The sequence below is a fragment of the Polyodon spathula genome, chromosome 1 (genome assembly GCF_017654505.1).
Source record: "Polyodon spathula isolate WHYD16114869_AA chromosome 1, ASM1765450v1, whole genome shotgun sequence".
Taxonomy (NCBI): domain Eukaryota; kingdom Metazoa; phylum Chordata; class Actinopteri; order Acipenseriformes; family Polyodontidae; genus Polyodon; species Polyodon spathula.
The window spans coordinates 2,342,090-2,362,653 of record NC_054534.1 but is presented as its reverse complement, the minus strand read 5'-3'; the positions used below and the strand labels follow the sequence as shown (position 1 = coordinate 2,362,653).

General features: G+C 39.2%; 1 protein-coding gene across 1 annotated transcript in view; it reads right to left on the bottom strand.

Moving 5' to 3' along the window:
* The window catches only part of LOC121309148 (dynein intermediate chain 2, ciliary-like), a 45,508-nt gene extending 25,244 nt beyond the window's left edge, over positions 1-20,264 (bottom strand). The window contains exons 1-16 of the mRNA XM_041242092.1: positions 20,071-20,264; positions 19,394-19,468; positions 18,972-19,070; positions 18,283-18,363; positions 17,004-17,130; positions 16,499-16,554; positions 14,343-14,480; positions 11,721-11,780; positions 11,396-11,524; positions 10,864-10,948; positions 9,945-10,062; positions 8,309-8,352; positions 5,385-5,632; positions 3,760-3,849; positions 3,152-3,239; positions 2,453-2,532 (exon numbers count right to left, since the gene is read on the bottom strand). Coding sequence (XP_041098026.1) covers positions 2,453-2,532; positions 3,152-3,239; positions 3,760-3,849; positions 5,385-5,632; positions 8,309-8,352; positions 9,945-10,062; positions 10,864-10,948; positions 11,396-11,524; positions 11,721-11,780; positions 14,343-14,480; positions 16,499-16,554; positions 17,004-17,130; positions 18,283-18,363; positions 18,972-19,070; positions 19,394-19,468; positions 20,071-20,106 — 1,554 coding nt within the window. The 5' untranslated portion in view covers positions 20,107-20,264. The remainder of the gene's footprint in view (positions 1-2,452; positions 2,533-3,151; positions 3,240-3,759; positions 3,850-5,384; positions 5,633-8,308; positions 8,353-9,944; positions 10,063-10,863; positions 10,949-11,395; positions 11,525-11,720; positions 11,781-14,342; positions 14,481-16,498; positions 16,555-17,003; positions 17,131-18,282; positions 18,364-18,971; positions 19,071-19,393; positions 19,469-20,070) is intronic.
* Positions 20,265-20,564: the final 300 nt, after the last annotated feature.

Sequence of the window (20,564 nt, the reverse complement as noted above, 5' to 3'; positions counted from 1 at the left end):
TTGAAATAAATTTATTAGGCCCTAATCTATGGATTTCGCATGACTGGGAATACAGATATGCATCTGTTGGTCGCAGATATCTTAAAAAAAAAAGATAGGGGCGTGGATCAGAAAACCAGTCAGTATCTGGTGTGACAACCATTTGCCTCATGCAGCGCGAGACTTCTCCTTTGCTTAGAGTTGATCAGGCTGTTGATTTTGGCCTGTGGAATGTTGTCCCACTCCTCTTCAATGGCTGTGTGAAGTTGCTGGATATTGGGGGGAACTGGAACACGTTGTCGTACACATCGATCCAGAGCATCCCAAACACGCTCAGTGGGTGACATGTCTGGTGAGTATGCAGGCCATGGAAGAACTGGGACATTTTCAGTTTCCAGGAATTGTGTACAGATCCTTGCGACATGGGGCCGTGCATCATCATGCTGAAACATCAGGTGATGGATGAATGGCACGACAATGGTTCTCAGGATCTCGTCACAGTATCTCTGTGCACTCAAATTGCCATCGATAAAATGCAATTGTGTTCTTTCTCCGTAGCTTATGCCTGCCCATACCATAACCCCACCGCCACCATGGTGCACTCTGTTCACAACGTTGACAACAGCAAACCGCTCGTCCACACAACGCCATACACGCTGTCTGCCATCTGTCTGGTACAGTTGAAACCAGGATTCATCCATGAACAGCACACTTCTCCAGCGTGCCAGTGGCCATCGAAGGTGAGCATTTGCCCACAGAAGTCGGTTATGATGCCGAACTGTAGTCAGGTCAAGACCCTGGTGAGGACAACGAGCATGCAGATGAGCTTCCCTGAGACGGTTTCTGACAGTTTGTGCAGAAACTCTTTGGTTGTGCATACCGTTTCATCAGCTGTCTGCATGGCTGGTCTCAGACGATCCGGCAGGTGAAGAAGCCAATGTGGAGGTCCTGGGCTGGCGTGGTTACACGTGGTCTGCAGTTGTGAGGCCGGTTGGATGTACTGCCAAACTCTCTAAAACAACGTTAGAGGCGGCTTATGGTAGAGAAATGAACATTCAATTCTCTGGCAACAGCTCTGGTTGACATTCTTGCAGTCAGCATGCCAATTGCATGCTCCCTCAAAACTTGAGACATCTATGGCATTGTATTGTGTGACAAAACTGCACATTTTAGAATTTATTTATTTATTTATCTATTTAATAAACCATTGAAAATCTTGTGCAGGATTTTCCTGATCTACTAATGATGTGGGTGAAAATCAATAATCACTAATCAGACCTAAACTACTGGTAATAGATAAATAGTTCCTATCTTTTTGCAGATTAAATACTTCTATTAGTGCACACATCCTTACGCTGTTAAATAATCTCTACTGTTAATTTTCAATATACAAAATATTATTGCAAGGCCTAAAGGCTCAATTTAATTAACTTTCTTTGTCTTGAGGGAAACCTTTAGAAAACATTTAGCAAAATAATAGTAACACATCCTCTCTTCAGCAAAGCAGTTTCTTAAACTGGGCTTTCAGTCTTTTATACTGTTCATCAGCACAGAGTCTTAAGTGAAACATATTCATTTCATTTTAATTAAACAGCACTTGATATTTTTGCTGTCATGGTGTCGACTCACACGTTCTCATCTTTTGTAATATGCTTTACCATAACTATTTGTGCCTTCCTATACTTACCTATGCTTTTACTGTGCTTTATTACACTTTTCTATGCTTTTACTATAGGAAACTTTGATAAGGGCACAGCGAAATGTTCAAGCATTCATGCTGAAGCGGTTTTCAATTTGCAAAATGATGCAGTGAAATCTGTTTATGGGAAATGCCAGATGAAAGCCAATTGACTGTTTTGCTCTGGTACCAAGGCGATGCCCCATGCAGAGAAACAAGTCACAAGTTTCACATTAAAAATGAAATAACCTTTATTTTATTCTGCAATTTAAGGTAATGTAAGTGTCAAATTCAGTGCTTCAACAAGAGCTCAAGAAAAGATTGAGACTATAAAGAAATACAGCCTTGCACAACTGTTGGTTTCAATCGCTGTTGAAGCTGAGGCTACTGCAGACTGACTTTACAGCTACACAAGGGAAATGTCACGAAACATTTTGGTTGCTTTGACAGGCATGGAATGAAGTGTGAAGATGATACAACTAGAAGGCCACTTCATTTTGAAACTTATTTCACAGTACAGTACTTTTAAATCTATTTTTACACATCCATGCAACCTGTGCTAATCTAAACCATACAGCTGGGGCTAGGAAACTGTGTCTGTGACTAGACAGAAACACAGGGATTAAAAAGCAGTTAATACACTCTACTTTCACAGCTAATACATCAGTCAGATGCACCTTGGTAGAGCCAATCTCTTTCCTTCTTCACAAAGACCCGTCTCGTCTGTATATAGTAGGTGCAATGGGGTTTAAAATCATACACAGATTTTACTTCTATTACTGCACACATCCTTACCTTGTGTATTTTGCCTTCTTCGGTCCCAACAAGGAAAAGATAATCTGTTTGTTTGTGGAAGTCAAATGAGGTTCCACATGCTGCAGTGACAGAAGAGAAACTTTACTACGTACATGTTGTAAAACAGATTCTGTCATTTCTGCAGTTTGGCCGACAACTGTCAAGCTATTAACACAACCACTGCAAGTGATTTATTTATCTTTGTATGGCAATATATGTGTGCTTATATTTCTAAAAAGAGAGTGAAAGCTATATACTCCATTACTCTGTACTGCATGTACTGTGCAATACAAGACAGCTACTGCCAAGAACACAGTGAGTGTCTGGGCAACAAGGCAAGAGCCTCCAGTCCAAAAAGAATAGGGTTAAATTCACTGATGGGCGAGAACATTTTAATTGAGACTCAGAGAGACACAGGAAAGGAAGAAAAACAGATACACTGAGAGAAAGGATTTTAAAAAGTTAGAGTTAAGAGTGGGGAAGATCAACATGAATTCAAATCATTTCAATTGAGTATGATTTGCACGGAGAGCATGTCAGTATAATTAGCAGTCCCTGCTCCCAACATATTATTATTATTATTATTGATTAATTGATTTATTTGGCGGACGTCTTTATCCCAGGTGATTCACAGGTGTTACAGGGCAGTAAAGGGTTACAATGTAAGCTTAATATTGAACTAGTGTGGTTTACACAGACCCGTAGTGTGCAACTGCATCCCCTCAGCCCCATCCATCAAGGCTCCGTCCAGAGACAGCTTGATAATATCCATGTAAACCAGCTCATTCTGCAAGTGAAACCACAACGCACACATCAGCACCAACAGTGGGAGCAAAACACTCATTTCAAACATGGGGGGAAGTGGGAACCACTCAACTGCTGAACTGTAACAAATACATGTGTCAAACGTGACAGCTCACTCAAACTCAAATCTCTAATTATTGTTGAAGTTAAATAAGGCTCACAGATGTGACTACCCATGCAAAACTTAACCCTTTTTATTGTTATAATAAATTTACTCCATCAGTTCAAATTTGTTTTCTTCATCCCTATGCATAGGGATTGAGCAACATGCAATGGTATAAATACCTGGTACACAAACAATAAAAGCACTAAAGCAACAGCAATAAGAGGCTCTTTCATGTGGCTGTCAATTCGCTTGCTTGGGAAGAGTAGGGTTGCTGGTTCACTTGCAGTTCTCGCTGGTGCATCAATTTCCCAAGCCTCAACACCCTGGTCTATCCCTAGTGCCTGTTCATTTCAAAGGGGTTAAAAGTTATTTGTTTGCCTTGTTTGTGGATGCTTACCTTCACCAGTGTCCAGGAAACAACTCTTCCATCTGAGGACACAGAGAAAAAATTCTGATTGTTGTCCATGTCATCTTTTTGCCATTTTACCTGTAAAAATAAGTAACACACACAGTTTAATTCATCTAGGTAGACATGTACTGTGGCAGACGGAGCACAATCATCTTTGAGACCAGAAAGAGCTGGTTGAGGTTTCATGTGGTTTTCTGCTTTATGATGCTTACTCTCTGTGTGGAACTGTGTCTGAAGAGATTGGGGATCTCATGGGCACGTTTCAGGATGAGATTTTCTGATTAACATTCTCTTTGGTACTCTTTCCCTATGACTGTTTTTATTGTCCTGTTTTATCATGTAAGGTAACTAAGTCAAGCAAACCAGAGGTGAGGAACCTCAGCTAACCTAAGGGCTACCTTAGACAACCCTGAGACCCCATTACCCCCTTACAACATGGCTCAGTTATAAGAAGTTGAATTCTTGGATTTAGAGGAGAAAATTGTTATTTTAGATAATAAGACTTCCTCTTTTATGTTTAATTATCTCAACATAGTTGTTCTGATCTCATTTTCCCTCTTTCTTATCTCTAAAAATTACACAACCTTCCTTGCTATACCTATCGGGCGGGCTCAAAAACTAAGGGCCCTACTGCCCTACTTCAGTTTACCTTTGGGTGGCCGCATGCAGTCCGTGGGCCTCAGGTTGAAATGTTTGTCTACTTGCCCCAGAGCAAAGGGCTCTCTTTCCCCTGATCAGAAGTCTGTTGTGTGCTAGGTTTGCCTTTTGTCTCTACAGCAGGGCTTCCCAACCCTGGACTTGGTGTCTTCTGGTGTTCATTCCAGCTGAGCTCTCAGTTATTTAACTAGACCCTTAACTGAACTAATCATTTGCTTAATTCAACCTTTTTAATTGTTATCGGCTCCTGAAATGTTACAGAGATCGAGTTACTTAAATGTTACACCTAACTTGAAATATGCAGCTGTTTAAGAGCTGGAAACAAGTAAACAGGTCTAATTAAGCAAATTATTAGTTAAATTAAGGGTTTAGTTAAGTAATTTAGAGTTCAGTTGGAATGAAAACTTTCTTATTCCTAATCTGCCATAGTACATCACATTTAACCTGTCAGATCCTCCCACCCACGCAAACTCACAAGCAGAAACACAGAGCAACAGGTTGCTATTTATAAAGCTTTGGAAGACATCGCATGCAGGGTGCAGTAATAAGAGAGCAGCCCTAGGTAAGAGGTATTTACACTGACAGGCCCCCGACAGAGATCGAGAGACGGGCATTGCATCCATGGAGCTTGAAGTTCCACCTAGAACTTCTCCTAGAATGGAAGTTGGTTTATTAGGTAGGGAGTGAGTCAGGTAGTTGTTTAGGTAGTTAGATAGACAGTAGTTAGTAGGTAGGTGGATCTTCCTTTATGGACTGTATTTACTATTTGTAAGTTATTTCTTCAGGATTAGTCTACAAAGATGCAAGCACTTATTTCATACAGATATCACTTATATAAGTTAGGTAATGACCAAGAAGCCTTTGCAACACAGCACAGTTTCCCTGCAACCCGGATCGCAGCGCAGAGGGTGATCACTATACTTATCGTGTGCTAATGATGAGTGTAGGAGACAAACCTGCCACACGGGGTCTGTGTGTTTCCCACACTTGGCCGTGCTCCTGAAGGCTGGCTGAACCCCCCCTTCCTTCAGATTGTACACGGCCACGCAGCCGTCGTAGAAGCCCACCGCCACCAGGTAGGGGTGCACCTTGTGGATGTCCAGGCACATGACCCCGCTGTTTGTGGGGAAGATGAACTCGGGGAAGGTGGAGTTCTTCAGGGTGTAGAAGAGGAGCATCCCACGGCTCTGCTTCGTGAAGTCGTCTGGGAAGAGAAGAGGATGACACCGTCACAGGATCGGACAGGATGCACATGGGCCATGATGATCTCTTGCAAGCTTATTTTCAATTTTCAGCAAGTCCAAATAGATTAAAAAAAATGTTAAAAAATAAGAGCTTCAGCTACAACCACATGACTAGCACTAGGCTGTTCTATCTACATCCCAGAACTATATAATAAACTGGTTATCAAAGTAAATGAAAAAAGGGTACCAATTCCAGGATGCTCAGCAAGGCATTGAATGAGTTAATTGGGCTAAATAAAAGTTTAAGAAACTTTAGACTAGTAGCCTTTTCTAATGTCTTCAATGAGAAAGTGAAAAAGACTTCTACTCAAAATGGTTTTAGTTTCTTTTTGTCCTTATCTAGTCAACTGCAATTTGTGGTGCATACATATTATTTGGGCTTTAGAAATACATTATGGCTGTATATTGTGGAGTGGTGTTTAAACTTGACGACACCTCAGAAAGCAACAGAAATTTAAAAACAGAAAATCATTTCAGCAGGTTATAATTTTAAATCATTCATTGCCTAGCCTGTGATGAACTGTATCAAATTGTTACTAATGCATTTTTTTCTTACATGAGAAATATCGCCTCTAAAAATACTTGAGACCTTTCAGCTTGTATTGATTTACTATCAGACCAGCAAGTCTGGAGCAGCAGAGAAATAGACTAGCTGCAAATTTGTTTGAACTCATATTGAACAATTTACCATGACCAGAGTGATCTCTACTACACACTGCTGCCCTCTACTGCTCACAGCTGACAGCGACAGGCGCTGTTAATCTTCGGCTAGACAAGTTAGTCAGTCCAATAGATAAACATGAACCTCATCGCAAAAGTTACAAGCAGCCTCTAAACACAACATAATATTCTGGTAGCAGCAGTCTGTAATAATGAGCTGGACCTTCATTCCTACCTTATTATTATTATTATTATTATTATTATTATTATTATTATTATTATTATTATTATACTACTACTACGACTACTAGGACTAGTACTTGTTTTATTTTGTGCCTTTCATCACATGGTGCTTTACAGAGGTAGGCTGCGACCTCTGCATCATATGTAGAGTGAGTTACAATAAGACGTTGGTTTAACATCTCATCCGCAGGATGGAGCACAAGGAGGTTAAGTGAGGAGTCGCTGGGCTACATCTAATTGTGTGCGTTGTTAGCAAGGTCCGTAATGTCAGGGGATAAGATATGTGAACAGTTATATTGCAACAAAACAAGGCCGTATTTAAAGAAAACGATCTGTGCTTTTTTAAAAATTTGTATTGCTTTACTGTAATATTTAAAAGTACAACCTCCTTTCAGTTTCACCTGTTGTTCTTGACTGAAGTAGCCAGAATTATGAGGAGAATTAGCTTGTGCCATTTCCATTTTCTATTGGTTCTTATGGGGATGTGACTTACAATACGCATCAGAGGCATGTCACAATGACAGATCTCAAGCAAAAAAACACTTAGGATAGATTTGTTTTTATTTAGTGTCTAGGTGCACAAAGTCCTGTTGGTGGCAGTAATGAGATCTGACATACTGCAGTTTAGATTGGTTAACATGCTTTACTAATCTCCACACACGCTTTCATTAGATCGGTTAACATGCTTTACTAATCTCCACACACGCTTTCATTAGATCGTTTAACATGCTTTACTAATCTCCACACACGCTTTCATTAGATCGTTTAACATGCTTTACTAATCTCCACACACGCTTTCATTAGATCGTTTAACATGCTTTACTAATCTCCACACACGCTTTCATTAGATCGTTTAACATGCTTTGCTAATCTCCACACATGCTTTCATTAGATTGTTTAACATGCTTTGCTAATCTCCACACATGCTTTCATTAGATCGTTTAACATGCTTTGCTAATCTCCACACACGCTTTCATTAGATCGTTTAACATGCTTTACTAATCTCCACACACGCTTTCATTAGATCGTTTAACATGCTTTACTAATCTCCACACAGGCTTTCTTTAGATCGTTTAACATGCTTTACTAATCTCCACACATGCTTTGATTAGATCGTTTAACATGCTTTACTAATCTCCACACATGCTTTCATTTAACATGCTTTACTAATCTCCACACATGCTTTCTTTGAGAGTTCAGTGCTTTAACATGGTGCACCACAATAAACAGAGAGATCAAACACTACCAGTGCATGTTTAATTATTCTCTAAAAACCCTGCTAGAGTGCATGCATCTGTTAAACAAGGAGGCAGCTCTGAGGGGGCAGCTCCCACAAGGGCTGATTCCTCCCAGCAGGGTGGTGGGCTCTGTGGCAGTGAGTCTGTGTAACTCGTGTCAGCCTGGATAAAAGCTTTCATTAAACCTTCCCTCCAGAGACAGAAGCCTGACATCTTAATAGATACCATGGAACTGCCTCCTTCAGACACAGCCAGTGCTGGCACGCCCCCCCACTGACACACACACACACACACAAATAATCCAGCTGAGGCCAACAGTTATTGCTTAATATTTTACCAACCGCTAATTAATATAATCCCTGAATTGTGTTTAATGTATATTTATGATGGATTGAAATATTTCTCAATGGCCTAAACAGACGTGTGTCTAAACACTGCCACCACTAGCAGGATTTGTGACTGTCCTCTGTTTATTTATATTGTTAAGGTACTCACAAGAGCCATGACCCACTGCATACATGTCTTTGTAGGTTTGGCTCCTGTAAAAAAAAAAGAAAAAAAAAGAATAACAGTAAAATCATCAACATTACTTCACTCTTTTGGGCACCAATAGAAGGACACCAGTATATTGAATACTATATTGTACAGTATTAGTATTTAAATGCATTTCAGTAATCCACTAGTACAGTTTCTGGACTGATGTTTGATGAGACATAGGGAGAGAGAGTGGAAAGCGCTGTCCCTTCAGGGTGCTTATTAAACAGTGCGTGGCCACTGAAGGGCACAGATGAGATCTTCAGTAACAAACCAGCACCATCTCGGACAGCTCCTCACAGCGTGACACGCTATGTGCAAAAGCCAGACAAACTCAGGCACATCCTAATTTCATAATGTAAGGAAAAAAAAAACAACAACTAAAGCTAAATATGTCCCAAATTTTAAGCATGCCATCTTATACGCTCTTAATTAGTAATGACATTCAGGCTTATTCTCTTTAATGTTTTTCACACTTAAATAAAATGTCAGTTGAAAGACCATTTGGGATGTGTCTACTCAACAAATAGTGCCACCTAGTGGATATAATAATAATAATAATAATAATAATAATAATAATAATAATAATAATAATAATAATAATAATAATAATTTAGTCTTGACTTATTAATGATTAATAATTGTATTATCTGCAATAATGGTGCATCCGAAAGTAATAAAGAGCAGTGCCAGTGCTATGGAGAAGTCTTGTTCCTCTCTCTTTAGACTACCGATTTCTCCATAAAGATTCAACTGAACATCGGACTGGCTATTTTTCAAAAAGCCATGAAGTAAAAAAACAAACAAAAAGAGAGAGAGAGAGAGAGAGAGAGAGAGAGAGAGAGAGAGAGAGAGAGAGAGAGAGAGAGAGAGAGAGAGAAAACTTGGGAAAGATTAACAGGAGTTAAAACATGATTTAAGACAATCATTATTATCGTGATAATTTTTAGCCGATAATCAATAATGCTAAATGCTATTGTCTTACACCCCCAATGTCAGGAGTTATAAAGAAACACATACACCTGCCATGCCTCGTTAACGATCCATGTTACTAAATAAACATGCCTGTAGCACTGAAAGGAGGAGGGAGGACTGAACCATTGTTCAAGATCATGCTTACAGAGAATCAAGTACTCCTCATTTTAAAAGTGCTATACAACTAATGAAATAAAAACAGACCACCTGAAAAGTAGGATATACAAGCTGAGAGCTTTCTTTAACTAGGGTGCTTATTGATTGAGTTTTGATTTCTTTATCTGTGTTTTATTTTTAATCCACTTGCACAGTAATTGACCACGTTGATTTTTTTTTTTTAATGCATATATGATTGATTTAATTAACAGTTTGAGTTTATATGTATTTTAGAAACTGTTTAGAGCACTAACTTATTAAAGTTTAAAAAAAAAAAAAATCTGCAATTCTGTCTCCCCTAGAACTAGCTTAACGTGACATTAGCAATATGTTAAATGGCACCTTTAAAAAAACATGCATACCAGAGAGTAGGGTACAATACCAAAAGTTTGCAGCAGAACATTATGTAAAAGGAAAGACGGATAAAAACCAATACAAAGATGTGGCTGTAGTAAACAATACTCACCAGCAGAGGGCAGTTACTGCCAGTCTCTTGGCCTTGTCATACTGGAATTTCCACAGAGGCAGTAGGGTGCCCTCCTGCTCCCTGAACTCATCAGAAGCATCTTGAAAATACTTGAAATCTGAGGACAAAAAACAGAGAATTGGTACAATCTTAACTAAAAGACATTAATTTTAATGGCATGACAACATGCCCCCCATACTTTGTATACCTTATGACTCAATATATCTTTTTACTCTTCGCAGCAACCAGTGTGGGAAAGCAATCAAAAAGGCAAACAGAATGATTGTGTATATAGTCAAAAGTGTAGAGTACAAATCCAAGGAGGTCATGATGAGGCTGTACAATGCACTGGTGAGACTGCACTTAGAATACTGTGTCCAATTCTGGTCACCACAGCACCATTAGTACATTATGGCCCTGAAGAGAGTCCACTGAAAAGCAACCAGACTAATCCCAGGGTTTAAACGAATGAGCTATGAAGATGAAAGAACTTTAATGTATTTAGCCTGGACAAAGACGAATGGGGGGGTCATGACTGAAGTCTTTAAAATCTTAAAAGAAGTTGACATAGTTAACCTAACCAATACATTAAATGCAGTATAGTAACCAGGACCAGAGGACACAGCAGGAAATGAAGCGGAGATAGACGGGACAAAGGGAAGGTGACACTTCTTCACACAAAGTGGAAGAGGGGATGGAATGGGCTGCCTAGTCTTGTTGCCGAGGCAGAATCACTTGGATCCTTTAAGACCTAACTTGACAATGCTCTGAGATCAATCAGCTACTTGGAACCGGACAGGCTTAGACGGGCTGAATACATATTTTATTCCTTGAGTGCATGGTTGTAATGTCATTCATGTATATACATATACAACATCATATCTACTGTTATTCATACAAATCAGCAAAAATCAAATACCCTGTGCGATGTCATCAAATGTGTTCTGATTCACCATTCGCTCAATGATTTTAGAAGACTTGGCAACCTTTGTGATGTCATCACTCTAGAAAAAAAGGGTTTAAAACATACACATTACAATGTATGCCAGTGACTATCAGAAAAAAACAGATATTACAAGAAAATATTCTGAAGTGAATTACTAGTAATACAATATCATGTTAAGGTGAACATGTCACAAATCGGGACTTATTCAATGCTGTTAATAGCATTAGCAGCACTAGAGGTCCTACATCTACAATTAGAATACAAAACCTGTTTCACGGTTTCTTTTACTGCTAGAACTGGATTATAGTGACAAACAACAGGGGATCCATTCCAAAAGCATTTAACACTATGAGGAAACCTGGCACAGTGGCAAATGCTTTGTGAACATGGCCCTTTTCCAGTCCAGTAAGCCCATCCTCCACCCCATCTACTCCTCAGTTATCCTCATTATGCAGAATGCTAGCTGGAGGCAGAGAAACAGCACAGAACTGCCTGGCTACAGTACCTGTGTCTCAATGGAAGTCATCTTTTTCTTGGACTTATCGTCCTCTTTTTTGGTAGGGGGTGCTTTCTGCTTCTCTTTGTTCCTCTCCTGTTTCGCGAGGTCATCCACGTAGGAGTCATAGATTTCCCACTGCAAGGGAAACACAGAGAGGGAACAATCAGTGATCAAGGCAGGAAGCAAAGGTGCGGGCTCCCCAAGTCCAGAAATCAGGCAATATTAACAAGAGCAAGGAGAAGCCAGGGCTGGGACACCTCTTCCTGGACACTAGAGAATTAGTCACACTGACTCCTACCACGCTCCTCCCTTAGCTGCTCCAAACACTTACCTGGTTGGCTGAGGCTGAAAAGTTTGCTCGGGGTGGGGGTTCTGTCTGTGACTCTCGTTCCTAAAAAAAGAAAATAAAGAACTGATCAGAATTAGAAATAAAAACAATAAAGATGAGACACAAAACCTGTGACCTGCACTGGAACTGTGTTGATTCATTTCCAACACACAAATCACACTAAAAATGTCCTGCGTAAAATGTTGTCACAATTGAATGCTGGGTGGCTTAATGTCCTAGGGTAAGACACAGAGGAGAGACAGCACTGAGAGCCCTGAGACACAGAGGAGAAAATCATACTGGGACTACACTCAGGGAGACAGTTTGTCTTCCACTGCAGAGGCATGTACAGGAAACAAACCTTGGCTGCAAAGGTTAGCAAGAACTATACATTCTATGTAAAATCCAATCTGGGGAAACATGTCTTTCTCTTCTCTTTGTAAACTACAATGTAGACTTTACTTTGAAACAAAATGTGGTATAAATACTATGACTGACAGCACTACCTCATTTTCAATTTTCCGTAAACAAACATCTGTCGCAAAGGGCTGAATAGTTTCCACTGCCCGGCAGCCTTGACAATCATTTGTGCATGGAAGATGCTTATTAACTTGCAAAATGTGTCAGTTATGGTTGAGATAAGCAAAATACTCACACCTAACACCCCCCACCACCACCACCACAGTCCTGCATTGTGAACATCCTTGAATCACAGCCACCATTAGCCATGAATCACTGGTGCAGCAAGTGGATTTTAAAAGCTATGAAGTCAGCTGCAAAGACGTCATACCTGTCCACATTCAATTTGATTTATTAAGCCATCCTGAACTGGTGGAATGGGTTCGCTGGAGAGCAGTCTGCTTATCCTACTCTATGCTCAGTCTCTGGTCAGTGTGAAATGGCTCACAAAACCAACACATTATCCCACTTTTGACTCTCCCTTTGCAAAGAGAGTAGCAATCAGCACAACACCATCAACCGAAAGCAAAACCTGCAGGTTTTTGGTCTACTGCTGAGCAACAGCAACAAGTAAAGCGCATAAACAGCCAACATGACCGAGGCAGTGAAGCACTAGCTGAAAGCACTGCTTGCAACGAGGTGTTTCTTTAACCTAGTGTGGTACCAGATAGCACGTTTTAAAATCATAATACGTGTTTATTATGACATGTGTTTCTTTCAAAACTGCACATTTGTAACCTACCATAAAACTTGAAATAATTGCCTGTCTCCAATACGCTGGCAAATACTGTAAATACACCCTGTGCCTCTATTAGATGCCGGGTCTCTGTCATTACCATTGAAACTGAGGAAGAGGAGGAGGAGCTTGAGCGTAATGAACTGCTAATAAGTGACAGCGATGAAAGTGACCCTCAGGATTAATAAATAATAACAATAATAATAGAAAATGTAATTTAATGTAGACCTACATGTAATGCATATTTGTTTCATGCAGTTATTAAGTTATTAAAAGTTTTGATAATTTGAAGCATGCTGACAATAGGCCAGACACAAGCCTCTTGGTGTATTTAACATGTTTTGTTGTATTAACAGTAAGATTAAACAATAAATCATTTTTGTGTTCTGATATCTACAGGCCTGTCTTTTAGAGGATTTAACTGCTATTATTAATAATAATAATAATAATAATAATAATAATAATAATAATAATAATAATAATAATAATAATAATAATAATAATAATAATAATAATAATAGATCTAATTCTGTTTTTAAATATAAATTTGTACTTCTGCTTGTTCATTGTCCAGTCCAAATTAACCAGTGCATATAAAAAGACCGTAATAATGCTTTCACTTTATTATTTACGGTGCACAGTACAATGTCATTTTGTTATAAAACAAAACTGTTACTTAGTTCCCACTGACACATAACCTTTTAACGAAGTAGCAGAAATGTTTAAATTGAGTACAATGTTGCTACAAAGTTGTGTGTTAGCGGTTTCTCAATGACCGCTTGAACCGTGTGAAGCTAGTGATCTAACATAAACGCCGGTCTCAAATAATCGCCAGTCTCCAATAAGTGCTGGGTCTGCTGGTAAATATTGTAAATAAATGCTGGAGGTATTTAATTGAAGTTTTATGATATGTAATAAATGGAAGAATAGGTAAAAAGTTAATTTGCATGTATAATTCAAAGAATCTCATCACTAACAGCACATCTGGGGTACACAGAGGCACAGTAACAGGGTTTGGCTATCAGTAAGAAGCAACAGAACCTAGATTTTATAAAGCAGCACTCCAGGCAATTACATGACTGCAACGACAACTAAATTAGAGATGCCTCAATACTACTACACACTCTACATGCGGCAACCCACCATGTACCACAGGGCTACCACATGGTGGCTGGTTATACCGTGGTGTCACTGCTGAATCAATGCTGTAAACATGGGTGGGTGCTAAATCCACTTGAGCAATTAAAATGTTCCATATTTGAAATAAAAACTTCAGTTGCCTCAAAAGTAATTTGTTTCAAGGGGAGTAAAAAAAATCCCTTTTGCCTATCCCATTCCCTAGCCTAGATCACTACACTCTCAAGTCCACCCTGGACGCTCCTCTGCAGCAGTTCAATCATCCCTCCACTGGGTGAAGCTCTTTGACTTGCCTTCAGGGGGTTGTTGAGTGTCTGGGAGGCTCTCTCGCTGAAGTTAAACTGGTTGGTGATTTTTTGTTCACTTTTCCCCTTCTGGCTGTCGGCACCGCGGACTCCCTCCTCCACTTCTCCTGCCTCTTCCAAACTGGCCTGCAGGAAAACAAAATCTGCATGAGAGCAGAGTCTCTGATCACTCTGACTACCAGGCTAGGACCTGGAGGAAACAAAATCTGCATGAGAGCAGAGTCTCTGATCACTCTGACTACCAGGCTAGGACCTGGAGGAAACAAAATCTGCATGAGAGCAGAGTCTCTGATCACTCTGACTACCAGGCTAGGACCTGGAGGAAACAAAATCTGCATGAGAGCAGAGTCTCTGATCACTCTGACTACCAGGCTAGGACCTGGAGGAAACAAAATCTGCATGAGAGCAGAGTCTCTGATCACTCTGACTACTAGGCTAGGACCTGGAGGAAACAAAATCTGCATGACAGCAGAGTCTCTGATCACTCTGACTACCAGGCTAGGACCTGGAGGAAACAAAATCTGCATGAGAGCAGAGTCTCTGATCACTCTGACTACCAGGCTAGGACCTGGAGGAAACAAAATCTGCATGAGAGCAGAGTCTCTGATCACTCTGACTACCAGGCTAGGACCTGGAGGAAACAAAATCTGCATGAGAGCAGAGTCTCTGATCACTCTGACTACCAGGCTAGGACCTGGAGGAAACAAAATCTGCATGAGAGCAGAGTCTCTGATCACTCTGACTACCAGGCTAGGACCTGGAGGAAACAAAATCTGCATGAGAGCAGAGTCTCTGATCACTCTGACTACCAGGCTAGGACCTGGAGGAAACAAAATCTGCATGAGAGCAGAGTCTCTGATCACTCTGACTACTAGGCTAGGACCTGGAGGAAACAAAATCTGCATGACAGCAGAGTCTCTGATCACTCTGACTACCAGGCTAGGACCTGGAGGAAACAAAATCTGCATGAGAGCAGAGTCTCTGATCACTCTGACTACCAGGCTAGGACCTGGAGGAAACAAAATCTGCATGAGAGCAGAGTCTCTGATCACTCTGACTACCAGGCTAGGACCTGGAGGAAACAAAATCTGCATGAGAGCAGAGTCTCTGATCACTCTGACTACCAGGCTAGGACCTGGAGGAAACAAAATCTGCATGAGAGCAGAGTCTCTGATCACTCTGACTAGTTGCCTGCCATAGAGATATACAGTAAGAGCCTAGATCAGACAGTGTCTTTAGTGATCTGTCACTTTGGATGAAGATTCTTATTGTTTTGCTGCAATACACTTCAGTGCTCAAGATGCTGCTGGCACTTACTATTATCTATGGCAGGCAACTAGAACTCCTGAACTCACAGCAAAAGCACCTTAACAGAGACATCAACTATTCAGAATGATTAGAAGCTACTGAAATTGTTCCGATAGTATAATTTTTACTTATCTATTTTTACACAGACCCCTTCACTTAGTGCACTACATACATGCAAACAGAAAAAAAAAATCCAGATCAAACTGTTAAACCAATAAACATACATCCTTTAAAATGCAAGCAGTTTATTCCAAAATCAATATTTACGGCACAGTCCTGTGGGACGAATCTTACTACAATTCTATACAGAACTATCCTTTATAAATATAGCTTGTCTATACATTAGCTAATTTTCTTGGTAGCACCAGGTATTCCAGTCAATACATTACACCGTAATAATCCAAATAATTGTTTGAGAATTCATATGCCTTCGCATTCCTTTAAATTTCATCAGGGTCAAGCAAATTCCCAGATAACGGCAAATCTATTGGACAGATATCATATATAAAGGATACTCTATGAACTTTCATGGTACTGTGACTAACCTGCAAAGAAAGGGATAACTTTCCTTATATCAAGATCTGCAGCTGTTTAGCAACGCAGTTGACAATACAATGTGTATCATTCTATGTGATTGTTCTGGCGGACTGCCCTTCATGCTGTACAAGAAGCGATGCAGTGCTTTTGATCATGCATCCCAATGCACAACCTCTGTATGACCTGGAATGAAGGTCCACTGAAGCCACTCCTTTACTTTGGAATGGCCCCATAAATCAAGACAATATTCAACAGCTCTATTAGCAACCGGCTCTGATTTACGCTGTGTATTGAGTTACCGGAGCTTCAGTCCTCTCTTCTGTCTCTCCGGTACTCGTTTCAGTGGTGGTAGTTCCTGGAATAAAATTAATAAAGTAAAGCAACATTCCATTTTTATGTTCCCTTCAATGTGTTAAAATAAATGTATTGCTACATTTTAATAGGAGCCGACATGCTGCAGAAACAAAAGCAGGAATTATAAACAGGCTCTCTCGGGATTATTTGAAGATATCGCAAGTTAACTTAAAGCTGCTGCAATCATCTGACCAAAAAAAAAACAAAAAAAACCCACACTGTCTGCGTTGTTTCATGTAAATGGTATGCACCGATTATGTGTCTGCAGTTATTAAGAAATTGTACATGATATGAATGTTCATTGCATTTCAAGAGATACAACCCAAACGAGTGAAAATGTCAGAAACCCAGAACACCCTCAATGCTGTCTGCATGTCTGCTGCACTGTGCTCTTGCACATTGCGAGCGTATAACTGTATGTTTAGGTGAGCTCAGATTGATGGGTCGTACTTTCTGAGATTCCCATCTTTGCCGCTTGTCGTCTGGCTTCATCAGAGTCCTTGTGTAGCATGTTTCCATCCAGTGAGAAGTGAATAGCCAGCTGGTCCACATTGCTGATTGGTCTGTATGCTCGTTCCTTAAAGAGAAGAAAACTCACTTAGATACTTTGAGTCACCGAACCAATATGTGTGGGATTCCGCTTGCAGCTTGTTCAGAATACTGCCGTTAAAATGATGTCTAAAACCAGGAAAAGTGAACATATTACCCCTGCTTTGACCTCTTTACACTGGCTCCCTGTTCAGTATAGAATTGATTTTATGATTTTGCTGTTAACTTACAAGGCCCTGAATGGATCAGCACCTAGTTATTTGCAAGAGTTACTGACCCTGTATCTTCCAAATCACACAGTAAGATCATAAGATGCAGGGCTGCTGGTTAATACTAGGGTCAACAAAGGCAACACGGGAGGAGGAAGGGTTTTTCTTGTACAGGTCTGAAATTATGGAATGCTCTGCCGTCGTTGGTCAGGGAAGCTGGGACAGTTACAGTTTTCAAGTCAAGACTAAAAACACACTTTTAGAAAAAGGCTTTCTTAGTAACTTTAGAATTGCTGCTTTTGTATTATTATGCATATATTGTTGTTTAAAACTGTTATTTAAATGGTCTGATTGTGGCAGTTGTATGTGTGACATACTATACAAATGTATTGTGGTTTGTTCTTTTTGTTTCTGCTATGTACTGTACAGTGCTTTGCGATACTTTTGTATAAAAAGCGCTATATAAATGCAATAAATAAAACAAATAAATATACTTGAGAAATAAATAGAAGACACACCCTGAATGTTCATGGAGCACTGTAGTTAGTCCACATATGCAAATAATATTTACGGTCCTTCCTCACAAGTGAAATAACTACAGTATTCCGTTTATGTAACCAGTACAGTGCATGAAAAAGACCAACAGCCGAGCTCAGAGAATTACTCAGCAACAGCTGCTTAGCAACATGGCATGATTTTGGACAGTGCGATTTAACCCACTCATTCTGTCATCGTATTTCAATAAATGCAAGACAGATTCCAAAATTAGATCTGGTAAAAAAAAAAAAATTCTAAAAAAAAGCAGCTTTGCATACGGAAAAGTTATTCAACATCTCTCAACACTTGAATTATATAAAGTGACATACTACATTCAGTCTGTACGCTAGCAGAGCTGGAAGACAAAACATAACAATAGAATACTGCTTCTATTCTGCTGTGCCAGTGGTCATTGCCCTGCCGCTGCTACCCACCTTGAAGCTGTAGCGCACAATATTCTGAGGGGCGTGAGGGTTGTTTGCTGTTAGGATCCTTGTAATCTCCTCTTTCAGTTCCTAAAAATAAAACAAGAGTTTCCTGTTTTTGTTAATCAAACATTAAAGCTTATAATACAACACTCAGCAGTACTAAAAAAGTTTATTATAAAAGTTATAAAGTAAGACAAACAGAGACGAGAGATAATGTAACCTGTACAAAATACCACAAATACCCTGCTGTGGTAATATAAAACGTCAAACATTTGATTAATGAACAATAAATTCTCAGTGAAATCATTGATCTGTTCATTATTCTCTGCATTTGATGAAGCAGAAACATTAAACAACTAGTCAACATATAAACCAGAAAAGGCATTAGTGTAATGAGGTAATTTGCAAGAAGTAAAACCTGTTCAACACAATTATCAGAGTTGTTTTTGTGTTTATTTTTTTTTAATAAATATGAACTTTCCACTGCTTTCCTTATACCATCAAATAAAAACTACCAAATAAAAAAATATGATAACTGTTTCATAAAATGCCAAAAAAAAACAACCATAATTTATCTTTATTACAGATTTTAATTGTTTTGTTACCTGGCACATTTTTTAATTGCAACTATAACGATAGCAGTGCCATAATTCAAACTCAATCCCAGGGACATTAACAGGTTACCAGATACATACAACTTCAGTGAGCTCCAGTTGATCTGGGGGTTTGAAAAGGGTTTTTCCCTGCATCCACTCCTCTGTGCCTTCTCCCATCTCAGTCGTATCATCATCATCCTACAAAGAAAGACTGGACCTTTGAAAACCTGTACATTTCAGTCCAAAGGCAGCTATTCTAAAACTCTTTCATTATATATATAATACATATATATACACACACACACACACACACGCACATATTTTTATATAGAATTTAATAGCATGCATATAATCTTAAACACGATTGAGGTGAATGGAACCAATTTCTGCTTTTACAAATCTGAAACATCTGTTTCCTACTGCGTTTATTTTACACAGTGCACCAATGCACTTTATCCTGTATATATCAACTAACCAATAAAGCCTGAGAAGTAAAAAAAAAAAAAAAATACCCTTGTTACCTTCTTCTTGGAGGCAGCTTTGGCTTGCTTTGGTGGAGGAGCTTTTACTGACTGGGGTGCAGCTTGGCTTGAAACCTGGGGGTTTAAAATAAATAATTCATTCAGCGTTGTTTTCTTTGAATTCTTATAACCTGATTTACCCTGAATGTTCCAGAGACTGTTACACAGTAAGGTTACAGACACAGCAGAAGAATGACAGAATAGAATGATTTTGTCCCTGATACTGTGCTGGGTAGATAAAGACTATATATATATATATATATATAGATATATAGTATATATATATATATATATTATATATATATATATATATATCTATATATTATTATATATATATAGATATAGAATGACGACTGAACCGAACCCCCGAACCCAATCTAACTAAGGTAAGGATTCTTGTTAAATCCAAACTTCACAGAAACATGTTTAAATCCCACTGGTTTGAATACAGGATTTTTTTTTTTTTAAATAGAAATGAAATCATAAAACCGTCTTTTTTGACGGATGCCTTGCCTTGTAAGAACAATCAAGCGTCCTATCCACCACCGCTACAAATATGCATAAACACATACATAACCTTATCACAACGCATACAATAATTGTGTTACAAAGTTTTGAAATATAATGTAAAACAAAACACGCATCACTCAAAGTTCAAAGGAAAATAAAACGTGTACCTGTTTGGATTTCTGAGTTCCTGCTTTAAGTGGCATTGTTTTCAAAATACCTGGCTTCGGATTGTTAATTAATTTCCATTCGCAAAATAAAAGGGGATACAAATTTCAAACTTCTTCAAACTGTTGTATTACCTCGATAATTAAACACATCTAGCCCTTTAGCTCTGACGGGAATCGCTCTACTCATAACAACAAACGCAGGAGCTGTGTGCCATGGTTACCCGGGGCAACCAGGAACTGTCAGCAAGCACACTTGTTGGAGTAAGACTTGAAGTTTGAAAGTAAAGTCCTTTACTTTCAAAAAAGTTTTTAAAAAATCAGTTGACTTTATTTTTATTTTTTTTCAAATAATGCATTGTTCTTTTATGTTGTTATTATGTGGTTTGTAAATATACCAAAATCGAACTATTGTCGGTTATCACAGTAACAAGGCGGGGCCAAGTGCAGAAGATCACGTCCTATATTATTAAGCAGAGAATTTACGAACAGACAAT